This window comes from Aspergillus costaricaensis (genome assembly GCF_003184835.1).
Source record: "Aspergillus costaricaensis CBS 115574 unplaced genomic scaffold BO79scaffold_43, whole genome shotgun sequence".
Lineage (NCBI taxonomy): Eukaryota > Fungi > Ascomycota > Eurotiomycetes > Eurotiales > Aspergillaceae > Aspergillus > Aspergillus costaricensis.
The window spans coordinates 110,691-126,675 of NW_020291843.1; the positions used below are offsets into that span (position 1 = coordinate 110,691).

General features: G+C 52.9%; 8 protein-coding genes across 8 annotated transcripts; 5 read left to right on the forward strand and 3 right to left on the reverse strand.

Annotated features, from left to right (window-relative positions):
• Positions 1 to 393: 393 nt before the first annotated feature.
• Positions 394 to 1,777, forward strand: BO79DRAFT_181462 (aldehyde reductase; the record flags this gene model as incomplete). The annotated part of the gene is made up of 4 exons (XM_025680153.1): positions 394 to 646; positions 714 to 1,082; positions 1,145 to 1,282; positions 1,347 to 1,777. 4 exons carry the CDS (start codon positions 394 to 396, stop codon positions 1,652 to 1,654), a joined length of 1,068 nt encoding a protein of 355 aa, XP_025535041.1. The 3' UTR covers positions 1,655 to 1,777.
• Positions 1,778 to 1,847: 70 nt separating this feature from the next.
• On the reverse strand, positions 1,848 to 2,895 carry BO79DRAFT_275943 (nucleoside-diphosphate-sugar epimerase family protein). The gene is made up of 2 exons (XM_025687713.1): positions 2,592 to 2,895; positions 1,848 to 2,529 (listed from the first exon to the last, which is right to left on the reverse strand). The coding sequence occupies exons 1-2, from the start codon at positions 2,841 to 2,843 to the stop codon at positions 1,879 to 1,881; spliced, it is 903 nt and encodes a 300-aa protein (XP_025535042.1). The 5' UTR covers positions 2,844 to 2,895; the 3' UTR covers positions 1,848 to 1,878.
• Positions 2,896 to 3,808: 913 nt separating this feature from the next.
• BO79DRAFT_240631 (glutathione S-transferase family protein) lies at positions 3,809 to 4,523 on the forward strand (the record flags this gene model as incomplete). The annotated part of the gene is made up of 1 exon (XM_025685044.1): positions 3,809 to 4,523. The coding sequence occupies exon 1, from the start codon at positions 3,846 to 3,848 to the stop codon at positions 4,521 to 4,523; it is 678 nt and encodes a 225-aa protein (XP_025535043.1). The 5' UTR covers positions 3,809 to 3,845.
• A 298-nt stretch (positions 4,524 to 4,821) lies between these two features.
• BO79DRAFT_132439 (gamma-glutamylcyclotransferase family protein) lies at positions 4,822 to 5,349 on the reverse strand (the record flags this gene model as incomplete). Its single annotated transcript, XM_025677982.1, has 1 exon — positions 4,822 to 5,349. A coding segment is annotated over one exon (528 nt), but the record flags the coding sequence as incomplete, so codon positions are not given.
• Positions 5,350 to 6,294: 945 nt separating this feature from the next.
• Positions 6,295 to 8,132, forward strand: BO79DRAFT_248302 (sugar transporter; the record flags this gene model as incomplete). The annotated part of the gene is made up of 5 exons (XM_025685707.1): positions 6,295 to 6,418; positions 6,465 to 6,604; positions 6,661 to 6,846; positions 6,898 to 7,896; positions 7,971 to 8,132. 5 exons carry the CDS (start codon positions 6,295 to 6,297, stop codon positions 8,130 to 8,132), a joined length of 1,611 nt encoding a protein of 536 aa, XP_025535045.1.
• A 1,046-nt stretch (positions 8,133 to 9,178) lies between these two features.
• Positions 9,179 to 12,834, forward strand: BO79DRAFT_203199 (WD40 repeat domain-containing protein). The gene is made up of 5 exons (XM_025681700.1): positions 9,179 to 9,605; positions 9,800 to 9,966; positions 10,041 to 10,204; positions 10,369 to 10,909; positions 10,970 to 12,834. Exons 1-5 carry the CDS (start codon positions 9,392 to 9,394, stop codon positions 12,677 to 12,679), a joined length of 2,796 nt encoding a protein of 931 aa, XP_025535046.1. The 5' UTR covers positions 9,179 to 9,391; the 3' UTR covers positions 12,680 to 12,834.
• Positions 12,835 to 12,992: 158 nt separating this feature from the next.
• BO79DRAFT_290653 (SRP9/SRP21 family protein) lies at positions 12,993 to 13,710 on the forward strand (the record flags this gene model as incomplete). Its single annotated transcript, XM_025688909.1, has 2 exons — positions 12,993 to 13,215; positions 13,288 to 13,710. The coding sequence occupies exons 1-2, from the start codon at positions 13,144 to 13,146 to the stop codon at positions 13,708 to 13,710; spliced, it is 495 nt and encodes a 164-aa protein (XP_025535047.1). The 5' UTR covers positions 12,993 to 13,143.
• A 221-nt stretch (positions 13,711 to 13,931) lies between these two features.
• Positions 13,932 to 15,654, reverse strand: BO79DRAFT_203203 (ribonucleotide-diphosphate reductase subunit RNR2). The gene is made up of 4 exons (XM_025681701.1): positions 15,513 to 15,654; positions 15,202 to 15,432; positions 14,765 to 15,098; positions 13,932 to 14,711 (listed from the first exon to the last, which is right to left on the reverse strand). Exons 1-4 carry the CDS (start codon positions 15,540 to 15,542, stop codon positions 14,116 to 14,118), a joined length of 1,191 nt encoding a protein of 396 aa, XP_025535048.1. The 5' UTR covers positions 15,543 to 15,654; the 3' UTR covers positions 13,932 to 14,115.
• Between the last annotated feature and the right edge of the window lie 331 nt (positions 15,655 to 15,985).

Below are 15,985 nucleotides of genomic sequence, written 5' to 3' on the forward strand. Positions count from 1 at the left end.
GCCCTACATTCGAGGTCCCCAATAACGCTAGTGTCCACAATCTCAATCTCCTCATGTAACTTCTCGACTAAACACTTCCCTCCTCCGAGGACTGGTGGGTACAATCGAGTGCTTCCCGTCTCCAGCCCTTGCCAATCCCTAAAAATGGCAAAGCGGGCTCCATAAGACAGGCAGACATGAAATGAAGGTCTGCGTTCGTGGCTATCAGTGGGGCCATCACTGCTGCACTACTTCTACACCAATACAGTAGTGAGTTCTTTTTGAATCACTGGGTGGACCTTATTCCACCGCACTACGTGGCATCTGGGATACTTTTAACAGCGAGAGTTTCGCTGATCGCTCTGGGCATGCCGTCGTTCATCGTGACACCGTTGCAGAAGCATCATACTTACAATGACCATCTCTGAAACATCAGCTATCCCTCACGGATCATGGGTCCTGGTTACTGGGGCCAATAGCTTGGTCGGATCAAATGTGGCCGATCGGCTGCTTAGTCGCGGGTATCGTGTCAGGGGAACCGTGCGGAATGCGCAGAGGCACCAATGGATCGGAGATCTTTTCCGTGACAAGTATGGGAAAGACAGCTTTGAGCTGGTCCAGGTCCAGGACATACAGCGTCCGGGTGCTTTTGACGAAGCTATGAAAGGTCCGTACACTCTACATTATTCACTACGATACCTCACTAGTTAGGTGCTCAACTGTACAATTCAAAGGTGTCTCGGGAGTTGCACATGTAGTAACCATCTTTGCCGGTCCAAACGATGGTCCGGATGAGATATTCGAATCCATCAAACGGCTGGATCACCATGTCCTTGCCTCCGCGGCAGCCGAGCCCAGCGTCAAACGCTTTGTCTACACCTCCTCCTGCCAAGCGGCTAACACAATGGGCTTGGATGATCTGGATGGCAAGACAGTGATCACCTCGGAGACTTGGAACGAAACTGCCATTCAGCGAGCCAAAACGGGGTCTCCTGCCGAATGGAGAAGAGGATTTGACGTCTACAGCGCAAGCAAGGCCTTTGGGGAGCAAGGAATCTGGGAATGGGTGAGAGAGCACAAGCCCGGGTTCGTAGCAAATACCGGTAAGCACGTCTCTCCTTCCACTCTCAGAATATGTTCCAATGATTTAAACCATCATGTCCAGTTCTACCCTCATTGTGCTATGGTGCCTCTCTCGACCCACAAAATCAAGGGTTTCCTTCCACTTTGTCATGGCCAGCAGCCATCATCAAAAATGACTGGGCCTCAGTTTCCGAACACGTGAAGGCCCATCTCCCAATTGGTACGTTTGAACCCCATCCGTAGCCCCGAGCGATACGAAGAATGGAAGCTAATTAACCCTGAAGGAGGGTATTGTGTGGGCATTGAAGACGCCGCACTTCTGCATGTCGCGGCTTTGATCAATCCCACGGTCCAAAACGAACGCCTGTTTGCGTATGGCTGGCCGTTTTTCTGGAACGATTTAGCTACCATCTATCGGGATATATTCCCGAACCGCGAGCTGCCAACAGATCTGCCTGGCCCCGATAAGGATGCCGATTTGTTGGATGTTAAGCCTTCGAAGCGGTCGGAAGATCTACTTAAAGAGATGGGCAAGCCGGGATGGAGTAGTCTCAAGGAGATTGTTGTGGCTAATGCATATGGTCTGGTTTGAGGGTTACTTCTTGGCAGGGTTATTCGTCGATATGAGAAGCCCCATCCTGGTGCTCACATTCACATACACATTTAGTGTGTCGTTGAGCCCATTTGTACCCATGGGCAACCAACTATATTGAATACTTGACAGGATTAGATAGCTCAAATCAAGAGCATAATTAAAAACAAACAGCATTAAACATTAAAATATCCCGTAAAACCGAAAATGGGCACCAGCATGATCTATCGCTTGACAAAATCACTCTCCTGTGCAAGCCAATCCCCAAAGTTCTTCAATCCCGGGTGCTTCTTCCTCAACTCGCCGATGTTAACCTGGTAACCTTCGTCATGGAACCATCTGTACATGTATCCCATATCCTTGATAGCGGCCAACAGCAAGGAACACACGAACTGGAATGTCAGGGGTAGCTGCTGACCGGTCTTCTGCTGAAATACCTGTGCCATCTGATCGAAGGTCAAATCATCTCCCGCCAATGATACCGCTTGACCCTTGTACTCATCCGGGTTAAGAAAAGCGTCTGCGCCAAAGTGACCAATGTCACTGACAGCAACCACCTGAAGGGGCTTCTCCTTCAGTGCCATCTTCCAGGACGTCGCAAAGACCTTGCCCAGGAAACCGGGGACCATGTTATCCATGAACGCCACGGGGCGCAGAATAACCCAGTCCATGTCGGTTCCTTTAGCTTTTTCCACCAGATGATGCTCGATGTGATGCTTCCTCAGAAAGTGAGGTACATCGGTCGGGTTGTTCCAGGAACGTTCCCCGCCACGATCCACGGAGCTGTAGACGAAGTACTTGACATTCTGCTTGAGGGCCTCATCGATCAGTTTCTTTCCTTGTGCTTCCTCATCGATGTTGCTGCCGATGGCCACCTAGCAGATACTGTTAGTATCTCATTGCTGGGATGAAGATTGAAAGAGCGGAGGAAACCTACCTGAACACTAAAGACACCCCAAATCGGAGACGATGTCTGAGCGCGTGCATTGCGAAAGATGTCTGCCGGGTTGTCCAAGTTGCCTTCTACTAGTCTGATCTTGGAAGACAGCTGTTTCAACCGTTGAGCTGAAGCAGAAGAGGAGTCTCGCGTGACGGCCAAGATCTCCAAGGGAGATTTCCGAGAGATGAGGTTTCGGATGAGAGAGCCTCCCTGTTTGCCGGTCGCGCCTGTTATCAGTACCGCGTTCATGGTGGTGAATGTGTGAATTGGTCGATGCGTGTAACTCTAGTGATACTATTACTAAGTATTGTCAAGTATTGGATGATGATGATGATGATGAATTGATGTCGAGTTAGGTGCAGCTTCTATCGAGATATATAAATACTGAGGTAGGAGAAGTAGACAAATACGATATGATGTAACCTAATGCCTTCCAGGACCATCTTCGCGTAATCAACAGCGTGATCTTGAATGATTAAATCAGCCTCTCGGGTTTCGGTCTTATCAATCTCCTAGATTGATCAGTTCTGTGATCGACTGGTTGTCTCAAAAAAAGTTCCTCGATCGGAGTGGCTCAAAGCCCCGAGATGACTAAAGCGCCACCCGATCGGCCTTGAGATCAAGCCCGATGCTTATTCCTTCCTTTTGCTTCTTGTGCACCCAGGGCATCTGATGAAGTCACCAACTTTCCCCATGCCATTTATCAGGAAGGCCCAGGCCAGAATAGCAGAGGAATGTCTATTTCATCGACTACCTAATCTTCAGCTTCACTCTGCTCAGAGTACAGACCACCCGAGTATGCTTCTGTGCTGCCCGTCCACCCACCCCACGGAGACCGAAGTGGGCTAGCAACTCGCATAGAACATGGAGATGATGATGAGTTCCTAAGTGATGACTTGATGATGGGCGGCATATACAATCATCTATTAAGCAAGCTACATTGATCAATGATGATCCCGGATTACTACCCCAGTGATAAATAGACGGCATAAAGATGTGGAACTTGCTTTATGCATAAATCCTCAATCATTCAGTTGGTGGATCCACTTTTGTCCCATGTTTCTGGCCTGATATTCGGCAACAGGCAATCCGACCGGAGCTTAACACTAATCAAGAACATCCGGCTCCCGATCAACGAGAGTCCCCATGTTATAGATAAATACACATGGAACCCATTTCCGGATCCCCAGCCTTCGGCATCCCGGCCACTATCTATCTAAACTCTAGCGCATAAACACCACCATTCCAACCATGTCCGGCCTCACAATCCATCACCTCCGCCTGTCTCAATCCGAGAGAATCACCTGGCTCTGCGAGGAGCTCGAGATTCCCTACACTCTGAAATGCTACAACCGCCAACCGCCCACTCTCATGGCCCCAGAGGAGTACCGCAAGCTCCACTGGTCCGGCACTGCCCCCATTATTGAAGACAACGGCGTCGTCTTGGGCGAAACCATGGCCATCATCGAATACATCCTGACCAAATACGGCAATGGCCGTCTAGTTCTATCCCCAGACCACCCCAAGTACGCAGACTACGTCTTCTGGCTGCACCGGGCACAGGGATCGACAATGCCATCCTTCATGGGGATGCTGTTCAGTCGGATCCGCGGTACCCCATCCGAAGAGGACTTTGTCTACAAGATGTCTGAATCACGGGTGAAAGCCACCTGTGAGGCGATGGAGCAGCAACTAGCCAAGAACACTTATTTGGCTGGAGAGGAGTTCACCGCGGCAGACTGCGTGTCTGTCTTCCACTTGACGACGCTGCGGCTGTTCGTTCCCTACAGCCTTGAGGAGTATCCTCATATTGTGCGCTACTTGGGGCGTATCGGACAGCGTCCGGCGTACAAGAGGGCTATGGAGAAGGGTGATCCTGATCTGGTGCCTTTGTTGGCGGCGGCGGCGCCTGCTAAGGCGCTGCTGTGATGTGCAATTAAATAATGTATATATCTGAAGTTTAAACTAGAATCTGATTTCGTATGTCGAGATACGCTATCAGGAATATGTAAAGTACTTACCTTCATTAAAGAGCACAAATCCTCCGAGTCTATAAAGTCTAGCTTGAATACCTTGGTAATAGGAGGACAGCTTGTGCAAGTGCAGTTCGACTAGTCGCCATCTACGATCAACACTGCTTCAGACACTATATCTCTCGTGAGGATATCAGGCATAGACAACAACGGACTCACTTCCTATCCAATCTATCCAACCTCTCCAACGCCCGCCTCCTCCCCAACCCCCCCAACCAGACCCTAAGATCAAACTCCCCCTCACTCAACTCCCCTTCATCCCCAACAAACACAAACAAATGTCCATTCTCCCTCCCAGGCTCTTTACCATCCGTATACACAACCTCACAAAGTTCAGCGCGATACCATCCCGTCTCATAATTCGCTAGCTTCACCCCGTCCTCCACAGACGCCACACGATACACGACCCCCTTGACTACGGAGGAAGAAGTAATAGCCGGTATTATGGCCGGGTACTGTCCCCACAGTTCACAGGCGTAGCCTGATACATACGCAGGTCGTAGATCTATCTCCTGATCTGTGTCCAGAGATAGAATGTCTTGTAGCATGGAAGGATCCATGAACGTGCCGTAGAGAAAGTATGGACCTGTTGAGGCTGTTGTTGTGGGTGGGGGAGGTGGTTGGGGGACGGCGAGGGAGCGGGGCGGGACGGTTCGGAGATTTCGTATGACTGGGGATACTTTCGTGCGGGGGTCTGATGGGGGTGGAGGTGGAGGTGGAGGAGCGGTTTTGGTGATTGGAGGGGACATGGTGGTGAGATTATAGACTAAGGAGTGTGTAGACAGAGGTAGAAGAGGGTTGAGGGGTTGACGATGGATCGACAACCGGGGAAGCGTGGGTAAGCGCCGACGGCTAAGAATAGACTACCGGTCGATCACGGAATTTCAACGTGCCATATGCTAAGTGATATGCAACTGCAGGTTAATTACATCAACAGAGACGGTCATTACGCTATCGACTTTCAAATGTACCAGGAATGTCTGTGTTAGATGTCCTCTTCTAGCCGAGGTATCAGGTGAGTAGGGATGCTCATGCAGCACATCTGTTACAGTAGACGAGAAATCAAGCTTCAAACATCCCAGTCATGGAGGCTGCTATCGGCTGTTACCGGCCGATAGTTAGTGGTAGCCGGATTTGTGACCTTGATAAACCCGGTTGGCACTCCACTTCTACACCAAGCACTTCTGACCCTTGCGTCCGCGGCAGGGAGGACAGGGGTTTTCAGCATATAACGCAACAACAGCACTGGAAAAAGCCTGTAAGAGGCCGTGGTTTCCAGTTGGACTGGCTCAGGATGCAACTCGGACTCGAACTTGCAATGTAACGCCATGCTGTATCAACTATTATATCCCATATGGTGCATTTCCAGGTCGCACAAGGCACCCATGGAATGCGGAGGCCCGATCGTGTTCGCCGATAAGAACCTGTCAAGCCAGCCCAGTGCCGTCTAGACCCTGGTAAACTCGGCTATAGCACATACCAAACGCACGATGGCCTCCGTGAGGGAGTGCTCCTTACTTCGAATCGTTGCTGGAGGGGTCATGAGATATTTTCCGCCACACCACGGCCCTGCGCGATTTTGCCGCAGACACGGCCATACTGAATGACTTCGGTTGGGTATATAAGCTCACTGATGGGGCCTCTCATGGGAGGAATTGAATCCAACCATGGGGCTCGTTGCGGAAACCCGACAGGCCATCCGGGACTCCCCCCGGGGGGTCTTTAACTGGTACTTGTTGATGAACATTGCCATTTTCGCACTGTCTGGAATCAGTAGGGGGTTTGATGAAGGTAGAGAGTGAAGATCATATGTCATGCAGGGTGCTGATCTTCGCAGCGAACATCGCATCGCTGGTCGTGCAATCTCGGTTTCGGATCAAATTCGGGCTCGGCCAGCAATCCCCTGACGAATATGCCAATACCAAAGGTTGGATTGTGTCCATGTTCACGGCTGGAATGACTCTGGGCTGTCTGCTAGTAAGATATCTATCTAATCGGAAGGTGATTATAAGTCGGGCTAACAGCTACTATAGTGTTTACCCTTCAATGATCGAATTGGGCGGCGGTGGACGATGCGCCTGTCGACCCTAGTATATGTCTCTGGAGTGTTGGGACAGGGTCTCTGTAATGGGAACCTGTCTGGACTATACGCATCGAGACTGATCGCGGGTCTTGGGGTGGGCGGCTTGACTGTGACCCCTCCGATGTATATCTCCGAGGTACGCAAATGATCCTTGAAAGGGGACTGGGACAGACTGACTGTATTGCAGGTTGCCCCTAAGACCATCCGCGGGCTGCTCGCAGTCCAGTTTGCCGCATGTCAGCAACTGGGAGTTGTCTTTGGATTCTTCATCAACTATGGTATTACCAAGAACTACGATGGAACAGATATGCAGTGGATGTTCCCAACCTTGATCCAACTGGTCCCTGCCGCAGTCTGGGGCCTGGGACTCCTGGTCTGTGAAGAATCTCCCCGGTGGCTGCTGTACGTGGGTAGGCGAACCCAGGCCGTATCGGTACTGGCTAAGCTGCGTCATTTGCCCTCGAGTCACCCAACTGTAGTCGCAGAGATTGCTGTCATGGAATTTCAGATCCTGCAGGAGCGAGAAGCGGCCTCGGGCACATCACAATGGCACCTAATCAAGGAGACGGTAGTCCCGGTGGAGAACCGGCGTCGGTTCTGTCTAGTGATGCTGGCACATCTGTTTTCGCAATGGTCCGGAGGCAACGCCATCACGCAGTACTTGCCCACGATCTTAGGCTATCTGGGGACGACCGGGGATGCCTTGTCCCTGACTACGGCCCTCTATGCCGTGGTCAAGTTTACCGCCTTGCTGATCTTCTCACTCGTAGTGGTGGACTTTGTAGGCCGACGACGGTCTCTTATGGCGGGAATCACCCTTCAGATCGTGACGCTGGCATATCTTGCTTGTTACCTGGGAATTTCGCGACAGATGTCGACGACGACCATCCTCCACGCGGCCAGCGCGACGCATGCCTCGAGAGCAGCGATTGCAGCCATCTTTGTGCACGGGGTTGGGTGGGTGATCGGATGGTTCTCGATGCCCTTTCTGATCGGATCGGAAATCTTTCCCATCCGGATCCGATCGCTGGCCTTGTCGATGGGGATGGCGGGGCACTGGCTGTTCGCGTTTGGGTGCACGCGGGCGACGCCTGACTTACTGGACGTAATGGAGGAATGGGGAGCCTTTGCATTCTTTGCGGGCATCTGCCTTGTCTCGCTGGTGTATGTGTTTTTTGCGATGCCGGTAAGTGAATTAACTCCTTGGGTGACGGTGGAGGGTAGGGAGAGACAAACGACGGGGGAACTGACAGCACACAGGACACGACGGGCCGATCGCTCGAGGCACTGGATGGACTGTTCCAACGACCGTGGTACTCGGTTTATCAGGTAGCGTATGCAAAGAAGGAGGACGAGGAAATCGAAGTGCAAGCGATACAAGAACGGGGAAAGTCGGAGTTGGCGATGGTGGAGGAAGCATAAAGCGCAAGTGGGCCACCATCTGATTGATGGTGGGGATTGTTGGTGCAACTGATTCCGATCTTATTCTTTCCATGTATCATGAAGCACGTGGGGGTTTGATTGTGTAAGCTCTGATTAGTAGATAGACGATGGAGCAAAACGAATCATGGGAAAAACTCATAGCCACTCGGGTGTTATAGTCGGGTGTGATAATGATAATATTAAACTTCAGGAGAGGAGTAGTAGTAGAAGGACGCATGCGATGCGACTGCAACCCCGAGAAAGTTTAAGACCAGACCCTGAGAGGGAAGAAGAAGCAGAAAGGAAAAAGTAGCGATTGGTGGAGGAATCCGAGATACTTTCTGATTTTAACCCCCAAAGACTCAGTCCAGGAAGGCCAGCCGAGCAGTGCGACCAACGGCTTTGCCTTCATTGGCCAGTTGTGGATTAAGCTTGGCTTGAGGGGGGGAAAGAACAAACACCTCTGACTCAGTTGGACTGAGTTCGTATTTGACTACTACTTAGTTACTAGTTAACTAGTATCTAGTAACTACTATTTATACCCATAAGTTACATACGCAGGCTTGATAAGAATAGAGTGGTTGGTTACATCACTGCCAGCCATGTGTCAGCCATGTGGGCAGGAGGACGGAATTCATCCATGATGGGTTTTATCCCCAAGTTAGTATACAGCGACAAGACCTATCATATCATAACCACTGTATCACTGACTCTATCCACCAGAATGCAGATTGGATAAAAGTCAAGCTTTGGAGATGATGCATGCATCCAACGGTTTTTCACTTTACAAACTCGCACAGACCTTCGACAAGAACCACAGACCGGCCCTCCCATCCGACCCAGGGTTTCCGTCATTTTGCTCTCCATCACCTGAAACAATTAGTAGGAGTGAATACCAACTGGGAAGAGGGAATGGAACCAACTTCCAGACCCTGCTTGATGTCATCTTCTCTAAGTGGATATTCTCGGATATTAATAACCGGTGTCCGAGTTAGTGTGTCTCCATCTTAATCACTAGTATTCTCCATCTCCATCCTTAATCCCATCCCATCCCCATTCCATCTCCTCCGCGTCCTCCGCCGCAATCTGGCTCTTTCTTCTCCCTCATCTTTCTCTCTTGTACTTCTCTCTCTCTCGTATCCTTATCTCGAGAGATACCTTTTTACTTCGACAACCACACACCCACCTTCTTTGTCCTCCCTCAGTCTGACTTCCAGCCAACTCACTTCCCATGCGCCATTCCCGGCGACACCCGAGCCATGGCGGAGGGAATGCGCGACGAGCAACAAGAAGGGCCATCGCGGGCCTCGACCGTGCCTGCCATCATCACCACCAACGCCTCGTCGTCCAGCATCATTCACCACGATCTGTCCACCTCCGCCTCCAATAGTCCTACCATCTTCAATCGCGGCGATCACAGTCCCAGTTCTCCCAATCCTAGTCTCCTCCGCTCCTCGCAAAGTTTTCCGATCGGTACGTCCCAATTACAACCATAACTACTGCTGCTGCTACTTGAACTTCCCTCCCCTACCTCCCGCAAGGCTCGCCCCGGTCGCGCTGGCCAGTCATCTTCTTTCCATACCCTCCGACCGGGCCCAATCCATAAATCCACAATTGTGAGCATCGTTGGCTTACTCTTCCTCCGCCCGGGGGATTATCCTGTGCAGGCTCCGCCTCCGATGTGACCGTGGCGTCGAACGGATACCAACAGCATGCCAGAAAGGATTCCCGCACCCTTCCGGCCGCCAGCAACGGCTCCGTCAAGAATCTCGCCTCCTCCCCTACCTTTGTCCAGTCCAGCGCCGACTCCAGCGCCATCGATCCCCTATCTCAAGTAAGGCTCATACTGTGTCTTTTGTGCCTCTGGAATTCGCCTCAGCGGTTGATTGACTCTGTGCGTCGCGATAGCATATCATCAAACGAACCAACACCCAAAAAACCATTCCTTTGAAGCTGTTAGGGAGAGCCTCCACCGAGGCGGAGCTGGGTGGAAGCGATCCACGCGCCTCGTTGGACCATGGCTCTGCCCGCGGAGAGACCGCGATGTATACGAAGGCTCCGAAGGAGAAGAAGTAAGTGCCAGTTGGCCTCGCCCGGTGCCGAGTCAGCCAATGTTTCCCTCTCAGCCCCGGCTGACGGCGTGACCCCGCACTGTGTCACCCGTCGTTCGTTGCTTCTTATCCCATGCAGTTCCTGCCCAGGAACCGACAGCTAATTCGGTGGGCTTCCCTCATAGGAAAGGGGTATCCTTCCTGAGTCGAATCATCCCCGGCAAGAAGAAGACCGAGTACCCGGACGACGAGGACGATGTCTCCGAGCCCGAAACTAGCCGCATGGATCCCGACGCTGCCGCTCAGCCCATAGGCTTCGTACCACGATTTCCTCCCCCACCGAAGTACATCCGCGTGCGCGCACACTACAAGAAGGAGAAGACGTTTAACCGGGTCTTCCTGGCTCAGGAGCTGGACGGCGCCGACGACTCGGCCAGCGTCTCGGACCATGACGCCATCTCCACGGCAGGCCCGCAGAACGAAAAATATACGGGCAAGGCGATCTGGGCGCTGGTGTTCTCCAATGATGGCAAATACATGGCTGCCGCCGGGCAGGACCGCAAGGTGCGCGTCTGGCAAGTCGTGGCGTCGCCAGAGGATCGGACCTCCAGTGAGCCGGGCAGTGACGATGATGCGCCACGACTCAACGCGCAAGTGTTCAAAACGCAACCGGTCCAGGTGTACGAGGGCCATACCGGCAGTATCCTGGACCTCAGCTGGAGCAAGGTACCATGAAAACTGACTATAGGCGGTGCAATGCGTAGCATCCACTAATGCGGGCGACAGAACAATTTCCTGCTTTCCTCCTCCATGGACAAAACCGTCCGGCTGTGGCATGTCAGCCGACCCGAGTGTCTCTGCTGCTTCCAACACAGCGATTTCGTCACCTCCATCCAATTCCACCCACGCGATGACCGGTTCTTCCTAGCGGGATCGCTGGATACGAAACTGCGACTCTGGAGTATTCCCGACAAGAGCGTGGCTTTCGTGGCCACGGTCCCCGACATGATTACCGCGGTGGCATTTACACCAGACGGACGACATTCGATCTCGGGCAGTCTGAACGGACTGTGCAATATCTACGAGACCGACGGCCTCAAGGCGGTTGGACAGATTCACGTGCGCTCTGCTCGTGGTCGCAACGCCAAGGGCAGCAAAATCACCGGAATCGACACCATGTCGTTGCCGCATGGCGACCCGCACGGCGAGGTCAAACTGCTGATCACCAGCAACGACTCCCGCATTCGACTCTACAACTTTCGCGACCGGACGCTGGAGGCCAAATACCGCGGCAATGAAAACACGTGCAGCCAGATCCGCGCCTCCTTCAGCAATGACGGCAAACACATCATCTGTGGCAGTGAGGATCGCCGCACCTATGTCTGGCCGGTGGGGCCCGTGGAGAAAGACGCCGACAAACGGGCCGTGGAGATCTTCGACACGCAATCCGCCCTGGTGACGGCCGCCATCATGGCGCCCACCCGCGCCAAACAGGTCTTGGGATTTTCCGAGGATCCCATTTATGATATCTGCAATCCGCCTCCTGTGACGCTCGTCAGTCAGGCGGACAAGGAAAATGGACGAGCAAACCGCATGTCGGCGGCTAGTAAGCTGGCGCAAGAGTCTCCGACGTTCATGTCGCGGTCCACGCACCCGGATGGGAACATCCTCATCGTGGCAGACTATGCCGGGAAGATCAAAGTCTTGCGACAAGACTGTGCCTACCTGAAACGGCGCTACGACAGTTGGGACACGCATTCCACGATATCACGACGCATCCTACGACGCACCAACTCGGCGCGCCACAGCATTGCCTCCTCTATCGGCAAGGATTCAATGAAGACGACGCCGTCGGAGCGCATCATTTCGTGGCGCAACTCTGTTATCCGACATGGCAACCGCTCCGGCATGCGCACGCCGCGCACCCGCAGCCCTTCTCCCCACAAGTCAGTGCGCGACACTCTGCCGGGCTACGCCAGCCCGGGACGAGTCTCGACGGGAGCACGACCCGATTCGCGCTCCATCTATACCACCTCCCCTCCGCCCTCCGCCTATAAGAATTCCATGGACAGCCGACGATCCAGCGCAGACACCACCCGGAATGGGCACAACGGTGCTGCAGTGGACAGCAGGCAGCCCGTCGCCGGGACCACCTGGTTCCCCAAGGGCGGCGACAAAGATAACCCGCTCTGGTTGCAAGGGGAGCAGAGCTACGCATTCTACAATAAAATTGCGCATGATGCAATGACGGTGCAGAATCGCAAACGAACCGAGGGTAACGGACTCCTCACTCCGCATCGACTGTCGGTGCCGGGGGAGCGCCAAATGAGCCTGGGCAGCGCGCTGAGCAGCGACTATGCATCGTCGAACGGGGACGGGGACGACGGCGAAGTGTTGAAGTGCGATAATTGCCGGGGAACGAATTTCCGAGCGACCAAAGCAAGAAATGGGAAGCAGCGACTAGTGTGTGTGCGATGCGCCCGGCCTATTAGCTGATGCACAGTGTATATGATGTTGGATCAGGACGAGCCTGGACATAGGATGATTGATGTATATGAGCATGTAATTAGCTGTGTATGTATGTACAATAGCCTACAGGATAACAGTAGGCATCTATACGAGGGACGAGTGATGAATAACGATGAATTGACCAGAATCAGGTATTAGAGTCATAGATAATAGAGTAGTAGTAGTTTGCCGAGCTGTAGCATACATACTATGGGTGTTCGAGCTGTCAATCGACTGCGGCACCACACACCGCCCGCTAGCTCTAGTACCACCTAACCACCAACTTCAACTTCCCACCTCCGAGCGGCGCCGCAAAACACCAGAAATAATCCAGCTTCACATCACCAACCCCGTTCACCTCTACACCACCATTCCCTCTACCACACTCAACTCAGCGCACCAAACCTCCCAAATACATACTTCCTCAACTAGAGGACCCAACCACCGCCAAAATGCCCTACCTCCCAACCTCACAATCCTACCTCGAACAATCCTCTCTCCTCCTCCAAGCCTACCCAGACACGGTACATCCTTTTCTCCCCACCCCTACTACCTACCACCTACACCATAAGCTAACCAAAGTATACTATCGACAGAGAATCACAACAAAATACACCTTCCCCCGCACATCCACATCCACAAAACCCTCCTCGACAACACAACCCACATCTACAGAAGAAACCGAACCCAAACCCCGCATCGCCGTCCTCGAACTCAAGACCTATCACCCGGGATCCGGCATCTGTTTGAAATATCGCACGAACAAGGGCGCCGAGGTGGGTCGGTTGATTACCTCGTTGGGGAAGTTGGCTGCCGGGGCGGATGTTGAGGGCTTGGGGTTGGGGAATAATCCTGCTGCTGTTCCTGCTTCTGGTGCTGGTGCTGGGGATGTGGAGATGGGGGATGCTCCTGCTGTTGCTGCTGCTGAGGGACAGACGGTAGCTGGGGAGGGGGTTAATTCTGGTGCAGCTGGGAAGGGAGGGAAAGGGAAGAAGAAGGGGGGGAAGGGGAAGAGGTGATCTAATTATTTGTCTCTTTCTTTCTGTCGATGATATCTTGTTTCTTGAAAATGTGCATATTCTGTAAAGCTTTGGCATTGTGGTGAGGATACATGGTTGATCATGCAGCTGCGAGATAGTAGCCAACCGTCTTTATCTGGTCGGTGCATTGATTACTGCACTATGGTTGGGATGTCACGCTAGACATGCTAGGTGCTCTACGGCATCATCGTCAAAGTAATATCCAATGTACATTTCTCTAAATACAAGAGTCAAACATTAACAATTATAAGAAAAAGGAATCAATCCCATCCAATCAACGCCAATCCCATGCGTATAGTCAAATATCCTCGTAAACACCCAGAATCAAACATATCGTGGCTGGTGCCAACAACCGGGTATAGTGGCATCATTTTGTTGCGGTGTTTAGAAGTCCTCATCGAAGCTGAGACCGTTACCGTTGGTCTTGGGCTCCTCTTCCTTCTTCGTGCTGGCCATGACACCAGCCTTCTGGTAGTCACCCACCCGCTTCTCGAAGAAGTTGGTCTTACCCGCCAGCGAGATCGACTCCATGAAGTCGAAGGGGTTGGTGGCGTTGTAGTACTTCTTGTTGCCGAGGGCCACCAGCAGGCGGTCCGCGACGAACTCGATGTACTGGCACATCAGCTTGGAGTTCATGCCAAGGAGAGCACAGGGCAGAGCGTCAGTCAGGAACTCCTGCTCAATGCCGACGGCCTCGACGATGATGTCCTCAACAACCTGCTTGCTGGGACGGTTGTTCAGGTGGGAGAACAGCAGGCAGGCGAAGTCGGTGTGCAGACCCTCGTCACGAGAGATGAGCTCGTTGGAGAAGGTCAGACCAGGCATGAGACCACGCTTCTTGAGCCAGAAGATGGAAGCGAAGGAACCGGAGAAGAAAATACCCTCAACGGCAGCAAAAGCAACGAGACGCTGAGCGAAGGTAGACTCCCTGTCCTGGATCCACTTGATGGCCCAATCGGCCTTCTTGGCAATGCAGGGGACTGCAGGGGTTAGCATCCATTGACCAATCACAATCCCGGTTTGAGGTACATACTGGTATCAATAGCGTCGAAGAGGTAGGTGCGCTGCTTGGGCTCCTTGATGTAGGTATCGATGAGGAGAGAGTAGGTCTCGGAGTGGATGTTCTCCATCATGATCTGGAAACCGTAGAAGCAACGAGCCTCAGGGACCTGGACCTCGCCGCTGAAGCGCTCGACGAGGTTCTCGTTGACAATGCCATCGGAGGCAGCGAAGAACGCGAGAACGTGGGAGATGAAGTAGCGCTCGTCGTCGTTCAAACGGTTGTGCCAGTCGTGCAAATCCTTGGAAAGATCAATTTCCTCGGCGGTCCAGAAAGAGGCCTCGGCCTTCTTGTACATCTGCCAGATCTGTTGGGTGCGAGAATGCGGCGTTAGCGCACATGCCAATTGTCGCGGGCGGGAAGCGAAAAATTCCACTTTACGCGTAACGCGTAACGCGCGTGTCACTCACCTCGTGGTACTTGATGGGGAAAAGAACGAAACGGTGAGGGTTCTCTTGGAGCAGAGGCTCGCTGGCCTCCATCTCCTTGATACCGGGCGCGACCTTGGGGGCTTCGACAGGCTTCTCGACGGGCTTGTCGGCGGTCACGTCGACGGCAGCAGGCGCGTTTTCCTTGCCACCGAAGTTGAGCTTCTTAACAGGCGAATCGCTCATCTTGAGGTTCTCGAGGGAGGAAGCAGCCTATGGAAGCCACGCGTGTTAGCTTATCTGCCTCTAATTACGCGTCGAGGGTGGGAGGCGAGAGACGTGACATCACATACCTGCTTGGAGGGAGTGAGTTGTACAGACATGGTGTTGATTGTGTGTAGGTGAAGGAGATATAAGTCAAAGAGGAATTGATCACACAGACACAGAAAAACACTCCAATAGACTGAGCTGGTGGTGGGATGTGAAGAAAAAGAGCTGCAGCGAGGGAGGACGAGGCGACAAGAAATACTCGCCGGCAGACGAGAGACGTGATCCTTAGCGCGACGGGCGAGTCACGTCGCACGTGACTTGGCGCGACTTTGGACCCGGTGGCTGGCGGGAACAACTATTGATCCGGGCGGGTTGTTGATGCTCGGCGCGTCCATCACGTCTTGAACTCTGTCAGACTCCATCCTCACACCACCGGCTGGATTCTCATCCGATGTTTCGATCTCCACTGATCCATTATTCCTGTATCATTAGCTGCAAGACCTGCAGCAAGTTTCCTGAATTGTCCCTCTCCACATTCCTGAAGAGGCGGGTGCCT